This window comes from Acipenser ruthenus, chromosome 23 (genome assembly GCF_902713425.1).
Source record: "Acipenser ruthenus chromosome 23, fAciRut3.2 maternal haplotype, whole genome shotgun sequence".
In the NCBI taxonomy this organism is placed as follows: Eukaryota; Metazoa; Chordata; class Actinopteri; order Acipenseriformes; family Acipenseridae; genus Acipenser; species Acipenser ruthenus.
The window spans coordinates 2,617,593-2,637,019 of record NC_081211.1 but is presented as its reverse complement, the minus strand read 5'-3'; the positions used below and the strand labels follow the sequence as shown (position 1 = coordinate 2,637,019).

At 38.9% G+C, this 19,427-nt stretch overlaps 1 protein-coding gene across 6 annotated transcripts; it reads left to right on the top strand.

Moving 5' to 3' along the window:
- Positions 1-1,594: 1,594 nt before the first annotated feature.
- Positions 1,595-15,068, top strand: LOC131699702 (serine/arginine repetitive matrix protein 1-like). Of its 6 annotated transcripts, none has more exons than XM_058997423.1 (18): positions 1,595-1,697; positions 3,330-3,419; positions 3,518-3,640; positions 5,681-5,851; positions 6,360-6,469; positions 7,430-7,639; positions 7,792-8,001; positions 8,131-8,250; positions 8,663-8,931; positions 9,124-9,198; positions 9,538-9,624; positions 9,955-10,096; positions 10,419-10,460; positions 10,909-10,998; positions 11,254-11,748; positions 12,042-12,231; positions 12,371-12,556; positions 13,695-15,068. In XM_058997423.1, the coding sequence occupies exons 1-18, from the start codon at positions 1,677-1,679 to the stop codon at positions 13,818-13,820; spliced, it is 2,757 nt and encodes a 918-aa protein (XP_058853406.1). In that variant the 5' UTR covers positions 1,595-1,676; the 3' UTR covers positions 13,821-15,068. The 6 variants fall into 6 exon arrangements, with proteins under 6 accessions (XP_058853406.1, XP_058853408.1, XP_058853405.1 ...); XM_058997425.1 differs by having other exon boundaries at positions 6,357-6,469; positions 13,702-15,068; XM_058997422.1 differs by having other exon boundaries at positions 6,357-6,469.
- Positions 15,069-19,427: the final 4,359 nt, after the last annotated feature.

The following is a 19,427-nucleotide window of genomic DNA, read 5'->3' as shown; positions in this document are numbered from 1 at the left end:
TGAAGCCTTTTCCTTTCAGTAAAATGTGCTACACAAGCTGCAACCACAGACACTACAGTTCCAGTGTGGGGTATTATTTTTCCCCCACAGCTGACAGTGGGGAGATGAACGTTCCTACCTGCCTGTAGAATAGTTGCTACTCTAGTATACAGTGTATTTCAGATGCAGATTAGCATCTACTGCCTCTGCTCACCTGGTTAGAGGAGCTGGCTCTATGAACAATCAGGCAGACAGTGTAGCATCTTTGACCTTGGAGCTGTGAGTTTATACTGCCTCTCCCTTTATGTTTCTGAGGTACTGCCTGCACCACGTAGATTATTTTTAGGTTGACCTTTATTGAACTTACAGATTCATTGTATACAGTAGGTGGGTTTGAATAAAAGCTCATGTACATTTAGTAAGTAAACGAGTGGTTCTGATTGATAAGGCTGGAAACGTTCCCCTTGACAGTCGAAAAAATAACCATTTGTTGCTTGTCTGTTAAACTTGGCTGAATGCATTTTTAGCATGGGTTCAACAGCAAACTGGTTTGAAGGTGCACTGGGCTACTCTGGGTTTGAAAGCAGGTTTCTCTGGACTGGCTCCTATAACCGAATATGAACGCACACTTCCTCCATTTGAAATCAGAGTCATATTCTGTACTGTGAAGAGTGCATGCATATGACCGATGACTAGAAACACGAAGGGTCTTTTAAAACTAACAAGTGCTAGGAACAGAATGTAATGTTCCCAGTTCCTATTATTTCCTGAATATGGGATTATGTGTGACATCTCCATGGAAATGCACTTATTATGTAATTCTAGGAGAATTAGTGTTTAGAAACATACTGCATATTTAAAACTGTATTTTATATCTGTTATATTTGGTTCTTTGATACACAATGTAAACTGCAGGATGAAATGTTGTACCATAAGATGTTTTGCACAAAAATACATTATTTCAAAATTATACTCAACCCTCAAGTTTTACTTGTGTTTGTTTCTGGTCTTTTTTTAAAGTGATTTTTATGAAGGGATTTGACAAGAGCACCTCTCTTTATAGCTATATACCAAAAATGCATGGACACTTTACAAATGCAGGTTCACATTTTGTTCTCCATTGCTTCCCAGACAAAATCAGTTGAATACACTCATTTTTTTCCCCACCCTTTACAAACACTTTTAGCCATAACATTTTAAAATTTGTTATAACAATACATTATCAAGGGTTTAACAAGTTCCATGTTTCAAATATCAGCTTTGTAATAATTACCTGAAAAAAGAAGGAAACTTATTTTAATTTCTGTTTTCTTTCTGAGCAGTAACAGAGGTTTAGATGACTCATTCCTAACTTACTACAATACTGCAGCGAGACATGTAATGCTAAACGTAAGTGTAGGGGTCACTGAAACCTTGCACAGGGGAATTGGAGCCCCTCTTTCCAAAGCAAAGACTCTACTTAGTGACGTAAGGAGCTCCTCTCCAAAACATATGTTTGACTTTTATTGCTTCTGGTATAAATTGTTCAGTAGCTCTGATTTTATACATGTAGTTTAACAAAAGTATTGTCAGTAAAATGTGAACGCCCATATCGCCCTCTAGTGGTTCTTGAGTGATAAAACGCAGCGACTTGCTTCTTCCCGCTTTGCATTGTGGGATCGGTGTGCACTTCTCTCCCATACACGCACAGACAGAAGATGGACGCGGGTTTCTTCCGCGTGAGTAATTGTTTATTTAAACCCGGAGAGAATAAAGTCGGGGATGATAATAACATGTTTTTAAGTTATGTTTGACTTACGTGTTTATTTCAGAGGTAGAAGGTGGCGGAAAAGATCAAATAGAGTTATTTTTTAATTCATGCGCCATTTCAAAGGGTTGTTGTATTAACGAGGGATCAAAAATGGCGGATGTATATGAATGCAGGGTTACATACACGTTTAAAAATTAACTCCGGAGTTACAGGTTATCGAAGTATTGTTACTTGGTGATGTCGGGGTTGTGCTTAAAAGTGTGTTTCTTAATTAGGTTGCGTGTATAGGACTGAGGGACATAAGACTATTTTGTCAAACATGTGGGGCCTATGCAAGTGTAGCAGAGCCTAGACCATATGCGTTTAGTATAAACGCTAGGATGCTGTTTGCATGAATGTTATTTAACTTTTCATACATTTCATACGCTAAAAATTTGACTTCGATAAATACGGAAAAAAAACAACGTAGTACGATATGTTTTTGCCCCCTTAACGTGCGCTTTTAAAAAATAAACCATGTGTACAACTAACGCATGGGTTACATCCTCCGCATTAATTGTTAAAACTAATAATACGCTTACAATGTGCATGGCTTAAGTAGATCGGTTTATTTCCAAACACGAAGAAACTCAATACTTGTATTTAAATAGCATTACTACCTTTTTTTAACCTACGTGTAGCATCGGTTTAGTTTCCCTAGGTCAGTTTAGACATTCTGTGAAATAATTTTTTGTGCGTGTGTTTGGATTATTCCACCCTGTCCAAGAAATGATAAAAATGACATAGTATGAATTTTTTTTACCCTGATGCACCGTAGTAATTTGCACTTAAGCGAAAACAAAACCTGCGGGGCGAGCTAGTACTGTAATGTGCGAATGGTCATTCGTGGTATTACGGTTTTCATCAATAGTTTCTGTTTGAAAGTACTCTAATCTGTTTAAGGGAATACATCCTCAACTAGCAGGGGGAGGGGTGGTGACAGGCATGGAAAACGTAGGTTCAAGGACATGTAATATGAAAGCATATGCCGTTTTTAATCCTGGACATTTCATTCCGTAAACAAATACTGCTAAACCCACCCTCTAAATATTATCCTAAAGCTTGGTCATTTCAGCAACACATCAATAACCAAGGCGTGTTGCATTAACCTAAGTCATTTAATTTATATTCTGTTTCAGGGCGTTCCATCACCTAAGTGGTATATAAATGTGTTTCGTTTTTTGATCCACTTGGAAGACAGTATATTTTGGGTGAGGGGTCTATACAAACTGCTTGCAAAAGGGTGGTCAGAACCAAGTTTGTGAATGTGCTGCCACTGTGGGCTTGAATTAGCTGAGCAAAACGTTTTTTATTAGTGTCACTAGTATATTGCACTGCCAAATTAGGTAACTGAGATAGATGGAGTGTTTGGGATACCACAATCAAATGTTAAGATTGTACTGTGAATAAACTATTGTATCAACCAAGAGGGGAGTAATACAGTGTTGGAAATCCTGTTTTCCCATTGTTTAGATATGTGTAGTTTATATATTATTTTTGCCAAACCATGGCTCTTTCTGTAAATTATTAAATAGGTTGTTTTTGTGTTTGATTCATTTAGGGCACAAGTGCTGAGCAGGACAATCGCTTCAGCAACAAGCAGAAGAAACTGTTGAAGCAGCTGAAATTTGCAGAATGTCTGGAAAAGAAGGTACTTCATTTTAAAATCTCCACTCTTTGTATAAATTGTTTTATTTTATATAGTGTTGTAAAAGTGCAGGCCTACTAACCAATTCATATTTATTTCAGGTGGATATGACCAAGGTGAACCTGGAAGTAATCAAGCCATGGATAACCCAGAGAGTGACAGAAATCTTAGGATTCGAGGATGACGTCGTCATTGAATTTATTTTCAACCAGCTTGAGGAAAAGGTAATAACATTGAATCCAGTTTTTCAGACGCATTCTTTTTTTATTTTTTTTTATTTTTATAAAGCAAATAAAGTTGTTTGAGGGGTGGGGGGAGAGGGTGGGAGGTGTTTATTAAACATGGCAGGTCTTTTTTTATTTCTAACTTCGCACTACTTGTAAAATAATATTAAAACAAATTTAAATGATTGGCAAAGGTGCTTTTTCTTCCAACTGCTGAGGTGAAAGCAAATCAAGCTACAGCATTTGTTTGATTATATATAAAATGTTGCTATTATATGTAACAAAGTGCCTTTGACAGCAGTTTTCTAATGATGATGTGATTTATGATTTAAAAGGCTTGAACCAATATGGATGTTATTCCTTGCGTCTGAAGTATAGCACCATCACCTAATTAGGTCACACCAGAGTGAGTGTCCAAAGTCGCTCTGACCCAACTCCCTCGATGATGCAGTGTGTGTTTGGAGGTGAGTTGTGTAAAGTGACCAAAAATTCCAGTGAAGAGCACTTGGATAAGTCTTTACACTGCTCTTTAGTTAAAGAAAAAGGTTATTTGTACCTCCCTGGATAGGTTTTGAAAAAGCAGTATACCCTTTTTGAAACCATTCTTTTTCTTTGTGGGTCAGATATTTGTCTGACACGTTAAGTAGTCTTTCTTTGGTGTAAAAAGAGATACTGCTGTTGCATTGTTTCTAGTTCTGTTTTATTTTGTAGTATTTTGGCCTGAAAGAGAGGATTTTGACTTTCCCTTCCACATATCAATGAAATAAAGTAAAAATTGCATTTCTATTAAGTTTAAAATGCTGTTCAGTTCTATATTAATCAGATGTTTACATTTTGAAAGCTGTCTGTCCCACAAATTTGTATTAGCAGAGGATTAGTAAGACTTGCTCTGTTACTGTGGGCATGCATATTTTCTGTTTGACCATTGACCTTTCCTTTAAAAGGTAGACATTGATGTCTGACCCACGTACAGGTATCCATCTAAGATTACAGCTTGTATGTTAGAGTAACAGATCAGATTTATTTGATGGCTAATATATATGCTTAACATTTAGCTTAAAATCAGATTCATGTATCAGTATTGGGACCTGGGTATAATAAATGCAGAACATGTATTCCAAATGTATCGAGTTATGGGCATTATGTATTCTGTTAATTTGTTTGGCTCTCGTACTCCTGCATTACATTTACAAAAAATTAAAAGGCAATTTTTTTTAGAGCAATTAAAAAAAAAAAAAAACAAAAACTTCTTATTTCTTTGTGGCTGTGTACTCATTATTGCTTGTTCGTCTTTTGCAATTTAGATAAATGATATAACATTAAACTCAAGGTGGTTGAGTTGCAGTAGGGAGTCGGAAGCAAGCCAAGGGAACACCTCTCTCTGCAGGAGACTTGGCCGTTCCATTACCAAGGGTTCCACGGAGAAAGAAGACGTCAGGACTCTGTGCTTGCGTTGTTGATGCACTTGATTTTATGGATCTTGTTGCTTGACCAAGAATGACATTCAAGATTAACAACAAACTTTTATAGGCACTGGCTGTGAGACTCTTGGTCACTTAACCCTTTGAAGACGATATACGGCTGACCTTTTACATCCTGAATGTTTAGTTTAGGGTTTCGGTGTATTAGTGATTTGCAGTCTAATGCATGCAGGAACATCATCTTGGTGGCATTTCTTCTAGACAAAAAACACTTTAAAATTAGTTTAGCCTCAAGTTTAATTTTGGGGAATTATATAGAATGTTTAGAGAATTAGAAGTGCTCTAGCACAGTTTCAGTCAACAAAGGGTTAAAGGACACTTGGATTTTATGGTAAGGTTAGCAGGATAATGCAACCAGGTTTAGAATGAAGAAAGAGAGCTAAAATTGGTCAAGGGTTTAAAAAAAAAAAAAAAAATGAAGTTTAGTTACCATTCATTTTTCTAATAGTTGTATATTCAAAGGAAGGTTTAGTTAGACTGAGATAGGTGGATGAAGATGCGTATGACTTTTCTTTCTCTGCTAAGTTACCTGTTTTTCTTCACCTTGTGTCTGTTGCAGAATCCAGACAGTAAAATGATGCAGATTAACCTGACTGGGTTCCTGAATGGGAAGAACGCCAGAGAGTTCATGGGAGAGCTGTGGCCCCTGCTTCTGAGTGCTCAAGAAAACATTGCTGGTATCCCCTCTGCTTTCCTGGAGCAGAAGAAAGAGGAGATTAAGCAGAGACAGGTATGATTGTTAGTCTCCTAAGTGGATAGATGGAAGGATAGATGAAGACAATTGCGGCTAAAATTCTGCTTGCAGGCGTAGACCTGAAGTTTAAAGCAGAATATCAAACATGGCCGACCTTGGTCTTGCAGGGTTTTTCTCACCTTTATCCTGTGTTGTCTACTAAATATGTTCTGAAAAATTGCAGCATAAGCCAGAGCGTCTAGCAATAATGGTTTTCAATCAGGATTTATAATTGACAATCAGGATATTGTGTATAGAAAGAGTTCTAACATGTTAACAAGTATGCAGAAGATCTTCCCTTTTCAACAGATGTTTCCAGCCAGATAACTGTCTGCAGTAAACAGTAAGCATACAAAAGCATGAAAGATTTAAAATGTCTGTTGTATGGTGCTTAGATTGACCATTCTGTTAGTTAAATGTTAGACTGGAGACCTTCCATGCATCCAAATCTGAGATTTAAAAAAAAAAAAAAAAAAAAAATACAAATGATTTCTTGTGGTAGCAGATCGAACAAGAAAAGATAGCCACTTTGAAGAAACAGGACGAAGAAAAGGAGAAGAAAGATAGGGAAGATAAAGAAAATAGAGACAAGGACAAATCCAAAAGTCCAAAAAGGTAAGTGCATACTTTTAAACCTGAACATGTAATTCACATTTAAGCACTGTTATATTAGGTGCAGGTAGCTGCTAGCAACAGGGGTGTATGCAGTAAGTCAGCTTTCTGAGACACAGGTGTCTGTCTGAGGCACTAAACTTACACGTGGAATAAAAACACAGCTATCCTTGCCCCTCCTGCAGGTATATCACGCTTGCTTTTTTAACATTTGCAAATAATGGGTGAAGGCTGTAGTTTACTTTTTCGTGGTACTGATGACACCAATGTTTTTCTTACAGCCATGAGGAGGGATGAATTCTTAACATACTTTCTAGCAACAATTAATCGATGCATTTTTATTGATCATCTGTACTTGCATTTCCTGAGGTTCAGTTACATGTTGGTGAATCGATGCACCAAATTAGAACCCAGTTTTGAAGTCACCTCTTGCCGGTTTGCATTAAAACCTAAGTGTGTGAGAACACGCTGCTTCTAGTGCTAGTACGGTAGATAAACAGTGTCAGAGTGTTGCTAGGATACACCCCGTGTAAAATGAGTTGAGTTGCTTCACTGGTGAGGTATGCATTTTCTTTGCACTAGTGTCAAGAACACAGCGTACCTTTTAAGTTATGCATTATCATTTCAAAAGAATTATATCTTATTTCAAAGCATGTTGTGTTTTGATTATATGGCAATATTATATAAATTAGCTGACATCTGACCAGACGCACGCATATCCCTTTTTTTTTTTATAATCAGAGGTGTTCTAATTTGAATGTTTTGTGCCTTTTTGTTTAACTATTATGCACAACAGTGTTGTTAGTTATTGGATCTTACGTTAGTTTTTTTTTCATTTTGAAAAATAAAACATCAGTGCATCAATTCATCGTTGATAAATGCCTGTACAATAATTGAATAAGAAATGAGGTTGCCGATTGCACCACTAATACTTTGTCTTTTTTTTTTTTTTTTTTACATCAGGAAAAAATCCCGGTCCTCTTCACCAAGACGACGCTCCCCTGTTAGACGTGACAGAAAGCGCAGTCATTCCCGGTCACCTCGTCGAAGGGCGAAGAGCCCCGCTGTTACACCCCCCTCTCCACCAAAAAACACAGAGCCGCTTCTGCCAGAGCCTGATCAATCAGTGACCGTGACAAACGACTTGCTCATTCAAGAAGCTTCTTCAACAAGGTAATTTCTTTATTTAACTTCTCATTTAAGTAGCACAATTCATTGTTTGGCTGCAATTTAACACTTAATACATTCAAGAATGAAGATGTTAAATGTAGGCTGCTGTTAGTATAGCTTAATAAGGTCTCTTTTTTTTTTTTTTTTTTTTGTAGTGATCTACTGAAGGAAGTCAAACCAGACTCTGTACTTGAAACAAAAGAAGCTTCTCCAGATGGGCCCCCAAAGGAGGAAAAACCGAAACCAAAAGAAAAGGAGAAAGATAGAAGAGAAAGAAACCGGCATAGATCTCGCTCCCCGTCTAAATCCCGGTCTCGCTCCCGCTCACATTCTCGCTCCAGAAGGCGACCCAGATCCCGATCCAGGTAAAGTCTGTTGATTTTTGTTTTTTTGCCAACTTGGATGGATTTATGCACACTGTCCTATGAGCATGCATTTTAACACTCCTCCACCAAACTCGTAGTATTTACAACTGGCACAACCTTGCTTTACAGATCCTACTCTCCTAGGAGGAGACCCAGCCCTAGACGGCGTCCCTCACCCCGCAGGAGGAGTCCACCAAGGCGCATGCCTCTCCCTCCAAGGCACAGGAGAAGCAGATCCCCAGTCAGAAGGTATGTCTGAGATCAGCCTGGTGTATAACTGGAAGACGTGGTTAATTTTATTATACACTTGATTTATTTGGAAAGTGCAGTTGACGTTTTGGCAGTATAGGTGCCTTCACAAACTTGTTAGTAAGACACATTTCTCGGCCTCAAAGGCAATATAGCTAAACTTTTGACAGCTAACCTTAAGTTCAGCATGGATAAAATCTAACCTGAGTCCTTTGCATTTGGAGAATAACAGGTATTGACTCGTTGTGGAGGCTTTGCATCCAGTGGCATTGTCTGTCTGTCTGTACAAACATCTGTCACATTAAAATTTTGAACATGTGCTGGATGTAGGTCCTGGTGACTTTAAAATGTTGTATTAAAGCAGGTCTGTGGAATGTGTGTTTCTAACCTAGTTTTGTTCTACTTTCTCCAGGAGGCGTTCTCCTTCACCCACTTCAGGTAGCAGCTCTTCCTCCTCCTCATCTCGATCACGGTCTCCCCCAAAGAAGCCAGTGAAGCGCATTTCCACAAGTCCACCCCGCAAGCCTCGCCGATCGTCTCCTTCAGCTAGTCCCCCCAGGAGGAGGCACAGGTCACCCCCACCTCCCAGCCCTCCTCCCAAGGGTCGCAGATCCTCCTCGCCTCAGCAGTCCAGCAGAGCAAGGAAGGGACGTGGTTCCCCTTCCCCTTCCAGAGCATCAGGTAAAATAACTTGCACAACCGTCTGCTTCCCAAATGTTGCTGAAATGACTAGCTTGGTAACATCGGGTCAACAGTACCTTGCATTTGATTTTTAAATAAGAATCCTATGCCATAGCAGTAAGACCAGTTTGACACAGCACCTTACTGCGCACAGCACTATTACTCCATACTTACTTCCATTTTCTTTTAAAGCTCCAAAACGCAAAGCTGGTCTAAAGGATGAATCTCCTGTCCCAAAACCCAGAAAATCAGAACAATCAGAATCCGGTTAGTTGTGTTTTTTTTTTTTTTTTTAATTTATTTATTTTATTTTTTAAAAAAGTTTTATTAATGTTGCCAATATGTTGTGGTCAAATTGCAATGTTTGGCTGAAGGGTGAGATTGTGTTTCTGTTTCAATCCCTGCTATGGCCTTTCCCCCACCACTTCCATTGATAATCTTTTAATTGCGCATCAATTTCATTCCGTGTTTTGAAGTACTTAATGACTTGCCAAATTGAAACCAAAAACAAAGCAGAATATTGGAATAGTTCTCTATGCCCTGTAGTCTATAAACAATGTTAAAAGTGTTATAAATGCTCAAGGACCAAATTCCTTTACATTACAGAAGATGATAAAGGTGGGAAGGGGGCTACAGCAGATTCTGTACAACAGAGACGTCAGTATCGCAGGCAGAATCGGCAGTCTTCATCAGGTTGTTATATTTCGGTTTCTCTTTAAATGTTTACTAATCCCTCATGTGTCATGCTAGACTACCCATTTAATTAAATTCTAGATCCTGGCCTGCTTTTGTTCCTTCAGGTTTTTGTTTTTAAGTACTCATTCACATCAATGCTTTGCTTTTGGTTGTACAAAGATTGTAATAAGCTGGGGACTAATGGATCCCCACCACCACCACCACTTGTTGTATCAAATTAGATTGTCGTGGAATTTACGTGTTTACCTGTTTGTGGCCATTTATTTTTTTCTGTAGGACCTGTTAAAGTAAAGCTTCTAATTTGCCAGATCTTTGTCGCTTCTTTAGACACTGGATCTTCTTCCTCTTCTGAAGATGAAAGGCCCAAAAGGTCAGCGGCGAGGAATGGAGAGATCAAAAAGCGGCACCCACGCTCGGCTTCAAGGAGTTTGTCTCCTTCGAGGAGACGACAGAGAGATATGTCTCCCAGGTAAATAGTTCCTTTTAAACCATTCCGGGTTTCTACTGCTGGGTTTACTGACATATGGCTACCAAAGAAGCGGTGTGCATCAAGTGGCTTCTTCAAACATGGGAATAATGGTTAATCCAGTTGGTCCCATATTCACAAAATCAGTCTCCTACTCTTGGGATCTGGATTATTTAAAGATTTTAGTTAGACACTTAGAAATCTTGCAAGATTAAAAAAACCTCAAATGGCTGACAGTGTTGTGCAATGGAAGCCTCATTTCCAGTGCTGTAATGCTGATAAATTGTAGTTGTGATAGACGGTTTTTCTTCTTTCTTGCTGCCAGGATGCCGCTTGGAAAGAGATGGCAGTCACCAGTTGCTAAAAGGTTGGTTAGATTATAGTGTGCTATTTATTTTTTAGAGATTATTACATTTGAGAAGCAACTGAAGTGTTTTGTGGGGCTCCCAAGTAATCCAATTTTTATGTATAGCCTACTGGGGAAGGAAAGTGACTGAAAGCTAAGGAGATAGGATCTTCGCTTGGCCTCCGTAAAAATGATTAAACAGAGCTTGACAGGAAAAGGCATGTTACAAATGTGCTGCACAATTATTTTTTCTTCCAAATTCTATAGGAATATTTACTTCAGCAGTTTTAGCTTGTTGTGTCTGAATGTGAAAGTTCAGCCGATTAGGCGTGTTCTAGGCAAGGCATTTTCTATGAACTAATACCAAAAGTAAATATGCTATTATAGTTACACTGAATATTTATAGATGCAGGGCATGAATTTTAAATGGTATGAATGTAGTCTGAATAGATGTGTGATTGTTCACCAGGCGAAGAAGAACCCCATCTCCTCCAGGCAGACGCCGCCCCCCTTCCCTTCCTAGACGACGAAGATCTCCTTCACCTCCACCCAGACGCAGGCAAGTTCTCATTTACAAACATGTGGCTTAGTTCATCAACACATTTAGACACTGGTTGAATATGTGACTGTACTGAGTCGGGAGCAATATAGAATCACAAGATTGCCAACCTGTAGCAGCACTTTTGTACTTGCAACAAATCTGTATAAATGATTATGTAATACTAATAGTTTTCTTTGGCAGCCAAGAGACTGTGCCATCTCTGGCTGAGCAGATTAATGAAACAGATTTATTGTTGCAATTCTTGCTTTCTAGGTCTCCATCACCCCCACCACGCAGGCGCTCTCCTTCTCCAAGACGATTCTCTCCCCCAATTCAGAGACGCTACTCTCCCTCTCCCCCTCCTAAGCGAAGAGGGTCAGCATCGCCACCCCCAAAACGCAGAGCATCTCCTTCCCCAGCACCCAAGCGCAGAACCTCCAGATCCCCCCCTCCCAAACGCAGGGGCTCTCCACCACCAAAGAGACATTCCCCCTCTCCTTCACGACACAGGAGAAGTCCTCCTGCTGGCAGAGCAAACAGAGACATGCGCTCCCCTCCTCTTCAAAGCAAGTGCCTCTCGCCATCACCTGCTCCGCGAGGCAGGACTTCACGGGGGTCAGTGAGCCCACCTCCACGCAGAGGGCCTTCCAGCACACCGCCACCTCCACCACCACCACCACAGCCACAGAGGCGCCAGCAGTCTCCATCCCCGAGCACTAGACCAATTAGGAGAGTGTCCAGGACCCCAGAACCTAAGAAGACAAAGAAGTAAGAGGATTTCTTTCTTGAAGAAATGAGTGCATGATTAGTAAACCAATGTGTCCTTTTAGCAACTTAAAGGACTTGTTTCATATTTGTTTATTTTAATAAATATTGAAAACCTCAACTCTGTAGAAGCTTCCTTTTTATATTAAAAAAAAAAAAAAACACCATGGTGCTCCTCGAGGCAACAGTTTGTTTGTATGAAATGTTTTAAAATGTTGCACCAATTATTTTGTATATTTTTGTATTTTGACCTTCCAGTAGTTAATTTGTATTTGTCCTGTGTTTTCATTTTCTAGGGCCTCACCAAGCCCTCAGCCTGTAAGGAGGGTGTCTTCAAGATCGGTTTCAGGATCTCCAGACCCTGCTCCAAAGAAGCACTCAGCTGCCCCATCAGCGTCCCGATCTCCGTCTCGCTCAGCTAGCGGAAGTCCACCCCCACCGGTCAAAAAGGTCAAGAGCGCGTCGCCCAGCCCATCTCCTGCAAAGGTATGTATATAAATCCTAACTCCATTTCTGTGTACATTTTTTTGAATAATGAAAAAAAGGATGTTTTGGGTCAAATATTTTATCTTCAAATCTTTTTTTCTCTCTACCCACCCACCCCTCCACCCCTCCCCCCCCCCAGAACTCTGACCAAGAAGCTGGTGGTAAAAAGAAAAAAAAGAAGAAAGATAAGAAACACAAGAAGGAGAAAAAACACAAGAAGCACAAGAAACACAAGAAAGAAAAAGCAGCAGCAACAACGACCGCTGCAGATGCAGAAACTACTGTCCCGGAACCTGAAGCAGAAGGGGATTCAGAGCCCAAAAAGGTGAGATCCTTCAAATGAGTCCGGGTTAAGGGGAGGGGGGGTAAATAATAGTTATGGTATCTGTTTGGACATAGCTTTTTTTTTTTTTTTTTTTTTTTTTTTTTAATATGCATACCAGAGGTGATGTACAAGGCTTAATCCCTTACGGTCCATTTATTAAATGCGCGTCAGGCACGCCAGGTCTAATTTATTTTCACACGCGCAGTTAATTTTAGACGCGCTGTTTAAAAGTATTTTTTTTCAGTCAAACGGGTTTAAATGGCCCTGCATATCAACAAAGCACTCGCTAGGCATCTCCAGCCCCGCCCCACCCTTTCGTTCGCTATAGCTTTCACCTATGTATTTATTATTATTTGTTTATTTAGCAGACGCCTTTATCCAAGGCGACTTACAGAGACAAGGGTGTGTGAACTATGCATCAGCTGCAGAGTCACTTACAATTACGTCTCACCCGAAAGACGGAGCACAAGGAGGTTAAGTGACTTGCTCAGGGTCACACAGTGAGTCAGTGGCTGAGGTGGGATTTCAACCGGGGACCTCCTGGTTACAAGCCCTTTTCTTTAACCACTGGACCACACAGCCGGTAAGAAATAAATATTAATAATAATAGTCGTACATACCGATCAATCATCTCCTGATCACTCGTTTTATCACCAAACTCCTCAATAATGCGATCCAAGTTCTCTGTGCAGGGACTCGCTATCAGCCAGCTTGTTTACTTATGACAGCCCCGTTATCTGATACCAGGGCCATGTATGACTATTCATGAGATACGCCTTTTTTTTTTTTTTTTACTTGTCTCGGCTCCTGCCGTTCCCACTCGGCCATTGAATGGTTTTCTCGACTTTTTTTCTGGAGAAAAAACGACTAAAACCTGTTTTTTGCGTTGCTATAATGATGTCGGACAGGGTCCGACAATGGACCTGATAGGAATAATTCCGACAATGGACCGCAAAGGGTTAATCTACAAATTTATTTGTAAACCTGTTAAATTCATACTTGCATAATTAAACTATGCATGCATAATTAAACTATATCACTATATACCAACCCTTGACACGGCTAAAGGCAGTTCTGCAGAGCCTGTGTTTGAAGGGGCTTTGCATTAAATGTAATAAATGCTATATCTTCTTTTAAGCATTCAGACAGTGAAGCCGAAGACAACCTTGATGATTTAGAGAAGCACCTAAGGGAGAAAGCACTGCGATCCATGCGGAAGGCTCAGACGTCCCCGTCCCCATCACCATCGCCGTCGCCGTCATGAAGGCCCTGGATGTTCCAGTGTATATTGAGTTTGTTTTGTTAACATGATTGATCTTTCGAATGTACTATTGTGATGTTCACTCCCAGAATTTAAAGTTTTGTCATGTTAATCTGATGAGACCAGAAAAATGTCAGCAGTGTACTGGTGACCTCTTCCTTGTAAAAGTGAAAGGAAACTGTCTTCCATAGATGGAGGTTAACACGTTTTTAGAAAACAATATCTTTAAAACCAGGAATGCATTACGTTACTGTTTTTTAGATGACGTCTTGTGCGAGATAGCATGCATGCATTCATTCATTCATTCATTCATACATACATACATACATACATACATACATACATACATACATACATACATACATACATACATACACCACTTCAATTACAAATATTTACTCCAAACCCAGCTAGTCACAGGTAATTTACTGTTAATGTGTTGAGGTGGTTTAGTTTAAGAAGCCATGAATTGTAACTTCGGGTACTCAAAGCCGTCTAAGTGGTTACACTTCTTAAACTCTCCCATTTGTAAGACCTCCTTACGATGTCTGCTCGCAGATTTGAATTGCAGTTCAAGAATTTACAGAAGGAATTTGAAGAGCACAAGAAAATGACAGTTTTGTATCACACAGACAGATAATAGCAGAGCAGTCCTATCAATGCACTGGATTGTGTATAGATGCAGCAATTCAGATAGGTCACTTGTGTTTTTGTTTATTTGGTGCTCCTTATTCTAAAATAGTTGACCCCTGAAGCTTTTAATCTGCTCCAGTAATTACTTTGATATCTGCCTCTCTGTTTGTTACCAAATTGATAAATAAATGTGTTACTTTATTAGGTACTCTACTATTGAGACATGGTAGGCAAAGTAATGCTGGTGCAGGTTACACCTTTATTATGAAACACATTGGCTGAGAACACTGGACCTTTTTATTTTATTTAAAATGTTTATGCTGGCATTTTTATATGAGGCTTTAATTGGGAGAGGAATATTGTTCCTTGGGAACCGTTTACTTTGTATGTTTGCTTTTGTAAAAACATCAATTGATAAATGCCAGTTAAGTATTTAGTTATTGCGATTGTTCCAACATCAACATTTTATTTTCAGTGCTGTTGCCTGTGGGAGTTTAATAGACCTGTAATTGAATATAATGCTCTTGTCATCTTTTGAACTTTAAAGGTTTTTTTTTTTTTATAAACATTGTGGTTTGAATGGAAATTAAATTTCTAAATTAAATAGAATGGGTCTTGCTTGCTTCCCCCCGTGTTTTGATTTTTGCCTGTCTTGCTTTATTTTAATTGAAAATGTAAAATGTTTATTAAGCTAATGGGCATTCCAGTTGTTTGTGTTGTGTATAATGCTAAATGGACTTGTCTACATCATAAAACAACCACATTAATTCTGTGTTGATAGACTAAATGGAGAATTAACCTCTTCTCTGCTGGTTTGTAAGAGGAGCAAGTACATCATTGCATTGTAATAAGGAACCTCCCCCCCTTTATTATCAGCTCCTGGCGTTTTACTTGCTCATTTGGTGCATGTGATGTGGAGGGATTGCTCTTGTGTATTTTACTCGAAGGATCATATCACAGTTTTGCATTTATTCCAGTAGATGGTGCTGTTTTCAGAATTGCAGGGCTGTGTTCGCTAGCCAGGAATTCTAAGGTACAGTAGTTCTAAACCTTCAAAGGTTCAACAGGCAGCAATCACACACATTTTTTCGCCCTGACTGAATACTATAAATCGCATTAAATGTCACTCGCATAAGAAATTCGTTCTTTTGATTACTATAATGCATATTGCCAAAACAGAAGTTGTGTTGTTAAAGTCCATTACCAAATCGTTATACGTAGCAACTCCCCCCTCCAGCTTGTGTTATCCAGAGACAGGCATGGCAAAAAGAAAAATGTCCCAGGTTATACCGTGCGGTTTGGCTGATGCATTTTTTTTTCTTCTCCTCATATGTCCTGCTGTGTTGTACACCTTTTAACAGAGAAGTTAAATGGTTCTATGCCTGTAAATGTGCTGACTTAACAACATAGCAACAAGAATGGAACTTGATCCATCACCTTGAAACACTAGCTGCTGTGTTCACTGACCCAGATTAGCATTAATCTTGGACTACCTTACCTAAAGTAAGATTAGATAGTGCAAGATTAGCTCTAATCGGGGTCTGAAACAGTGAGTAGATGTGCAACACTACCTGCATTCTGGATCTGATTTACAGTTCCTGTGTGTTTTTTATATGATGAAGCACCGGTGCTGTTACAAATCTTGTTCTGAAGAGATATTCTGGAGCTTCTCCAGATATCTGGAATGACATCAGTTGGAATGAATGAGTGTCCTCTGTGTAAATGAGCTGTTGTATGCTGACTAGAATTGCTGTACTGTTGGAACATCTCAGTTTGCTGACAAAACAAGCCTTGCAAAAAAAAAAAAAATAATCCACATTTAAATGATTTGATATTTCAGTATTTTATAAATACCCATTTTTTTTGTCTATAGGCTATTATGCTTCCATAAATGCATTTTTTTATGTATTAGTGTTTTTCTATATATAATATATATATTTACAAGTTTTAACACTGCATTACGAATACAGCACTTTTATGTATTTCAGTCACAGTGTAACTGGCAACTGTTTCCGATACGCTAGACTGCTTAAGAACTTATTTAAAAGCTTCCTGTTGCTTTTTCAGGGCAACTTCCTCTGGAATCTTTTAATACCAAGTAAGACAATGGACCTAATGTACAAAGAAAATGTAATCAAGCAGGAAGAAAACAAAGTGAGATGGGAAAGCCACGTGCCGAGGAAAAGATCTACATAATTTCCATGTTGTTAGCACCTGCTTGTGTGCCCCAGTATTAAACATTTTTACTTCCCACAAGTGGTTAACTGTATTCAGGAATTAACGTGTTGTTAAACTGCCCTGTCAGTCAATATTAAAGGTATATAACGTCCCTAACCTCTGTAGATGAAGTGTGTCAAGCTATCGTCTGCACATGCAACCAGCGAGTTCTGTAGCTGATTGTCGGAGCCAGGAGCCTCCGCTTTCAATGTCACTTATTCTCAGTCTGTTCTTTGTGTTGATCGGGAATAAAGTGTGAGTCTCCAGCTACTCCTTAACAAATAGCTCTTAAACAAACAGCATCACCATCTGTTACCACTAAATGGTTTGTTTTTTCCCAGCTATTTGACCATTCCTGGTTTCAGTGCGGGAACATTGTTCAGTTACCAATACAAGCCCAAATAAACCACAGAGTTTTTTAGAGTGATCCTTTTGTAAGAGGTTAGGAATGCTATGATAGTTTTCATGCATATTCATCTTTAGCGGTATTGCTTATTTACAAATGGGGGTATACAGATTACTTCCTCTTGTTCTAATAATACACAATAAGCAAATCTGCAGATGTTATCCGAGGAGCACATCTCCCACAACAGCATGTTTGTTTGGTAATAACCTGCACCTTCGATTCATGAGCTCAGGCACAACAAAACACGTGTCAATTTGTATATATCAAAGCTTTCACGAAAGTAAAAACATGGTAAAGACTGAGGAGATATTTACACAGTGTTGCAGTTACGTCCTTGTGACACTAACTTTTCAGCTGCTGACTGCCTGCTATAATATACTATTTTGAAAATAATTTAACAGGTTGTTTCAATGTCTAACTAGACATCAATATATTTAAATACAGCACAGAGAATTAAAAACAAAACACAGCAAACATTCAAATACTGTATAAATAAATATAAATATATAAACTACACTTATTTGTAAAACAGGATACCATACCCCATATGGCCTGCACCATGTGGGCTATTTATACATTTTTATAAACCTTATTGTTATATCACAAATTGAAAGTGCATTACGTCAGGAGACTTTAGATAATAAAGATGGAAGCCTTACACCTTGATTATATCAATTAAAAACGATGGCTATTTTGTACAAGTCTCTTTCCCCTGTGGCTACTGGGTACATGCAATCAACCCCTTTAGTTCATATGGGAAAGCACATGCTTCTCTGTCTCAGTTCATTATTTAAACTGAATGAGTTGACTGAATGTGTCGCTGTGAAGCAGTGAATGAGGTTGCTAGGTTGTGCTGGAATAGCAGTAAGACCCCTGGGCTTTCCTCTGGCGTTTCTATTGAGCACTGGCTGCAGCTCCTCTTCCCTGTGTTTAATTGCACAGGTGTTCTGCAGTGCAGGTGGAGAAGGGGAGATGAATGCAATCATCACAGAAAGTGCCTGAATCAGCAGGCTGCAAAAAAAGCTGAGGGATGGAGAAAGGGTTGGTTTAAAAAACACATTTCAAATATAAAGACCTATTTTAAATATGTACATGTAGATACGGTTTATGAATATTGAGGACTGGGTGCCACTATAAATAATTCATAGAGCACAGTTAATTATTTTTTTTGCATACAGTAACATTTCTGACAGCGCCATTTTATCACTTAAACACAACCAAGTATGCCTCAAGTGACAACTTACATCACATAGTCTAGTTGTGGTTGCAAGATGGTACGCCATATTTTTTCAACAATTATCCCTAATTAATCCCTAAAAATAATATATGTATTTATTACAGTATACAGTATTTCAGCCTGTTTGGTATTATACAATGGGCCCAGTCACTAATCATAATTTCATCCATCTCCATTCGTCCTCATCGCTGCATCTGATGCTATTAATATATTGTGTATATTGTACTACTGCTATAGTGAAGTGCTTTTTCCACTTCATTTCACACTGGTACTTAATAATAAGTCTGAAGTAGACCCAGGTTATTAAATAGGTGGAAAGCAATTGTTAGCAGAGTATCTCTGACCATAGATAATCATTTATGTATTCAGATTTAATAACAATTTCCCTTTGTATCAGATGACTAATGCCATTACAGACAGCTGGCAGCAGCCACAAGGAAATGTGTCATTAACATGCCAACATATTCAATAGCCATAGAAAGTCGTGCTCCCTTGTTCATCACTAAAGAATGTGTAACATTATTACAGTACTGGAGTATTATCCTTGCATCCAAATAAATCCTGCTCAAACCCATTAGCACATGTACTGTGATCGACAACACAATGACCCATTACACCTTGGTGCCCGAGAACATTTAAAACAGTCACGCAATTGAGGCAAAACTAAAAATAGACCGCTGTTTCAAGGATTTTTTTTGCATCAATAGAATGCTGTTAATTAGATGTTGGCATGTTGTGTGCTAACATTTTATTACGCTGTGCATAAAAAATACTTAAGTAGTTTACTTGTTCTGTGTTTTCTAAAACAGCTGTGGGGCCCTTGAAACGTGGTGTAAACATTGCAAACAGTTGCAACTGTTTTGTTTTTTGTTTTTTTCCCCCCCTCTACTTAGGTGCCAGCTTTCTACACTGGCACAGAGTTTTTAAAAGTGCCATTTGTTTAAACCATGAAAATGATGCAATCCAGTACTCTTTAGTAGCCTTGGCAGGGCTGCGTAATATAACTCATAAAAGTTTATCTAACGGCGAGGCGCGACCTCTATATGATGCTCCGAAATCTAAAATAAAAAAGCCGCTATGACGTGGCAAACGGCAGACATTATGTATTTCTATCAGT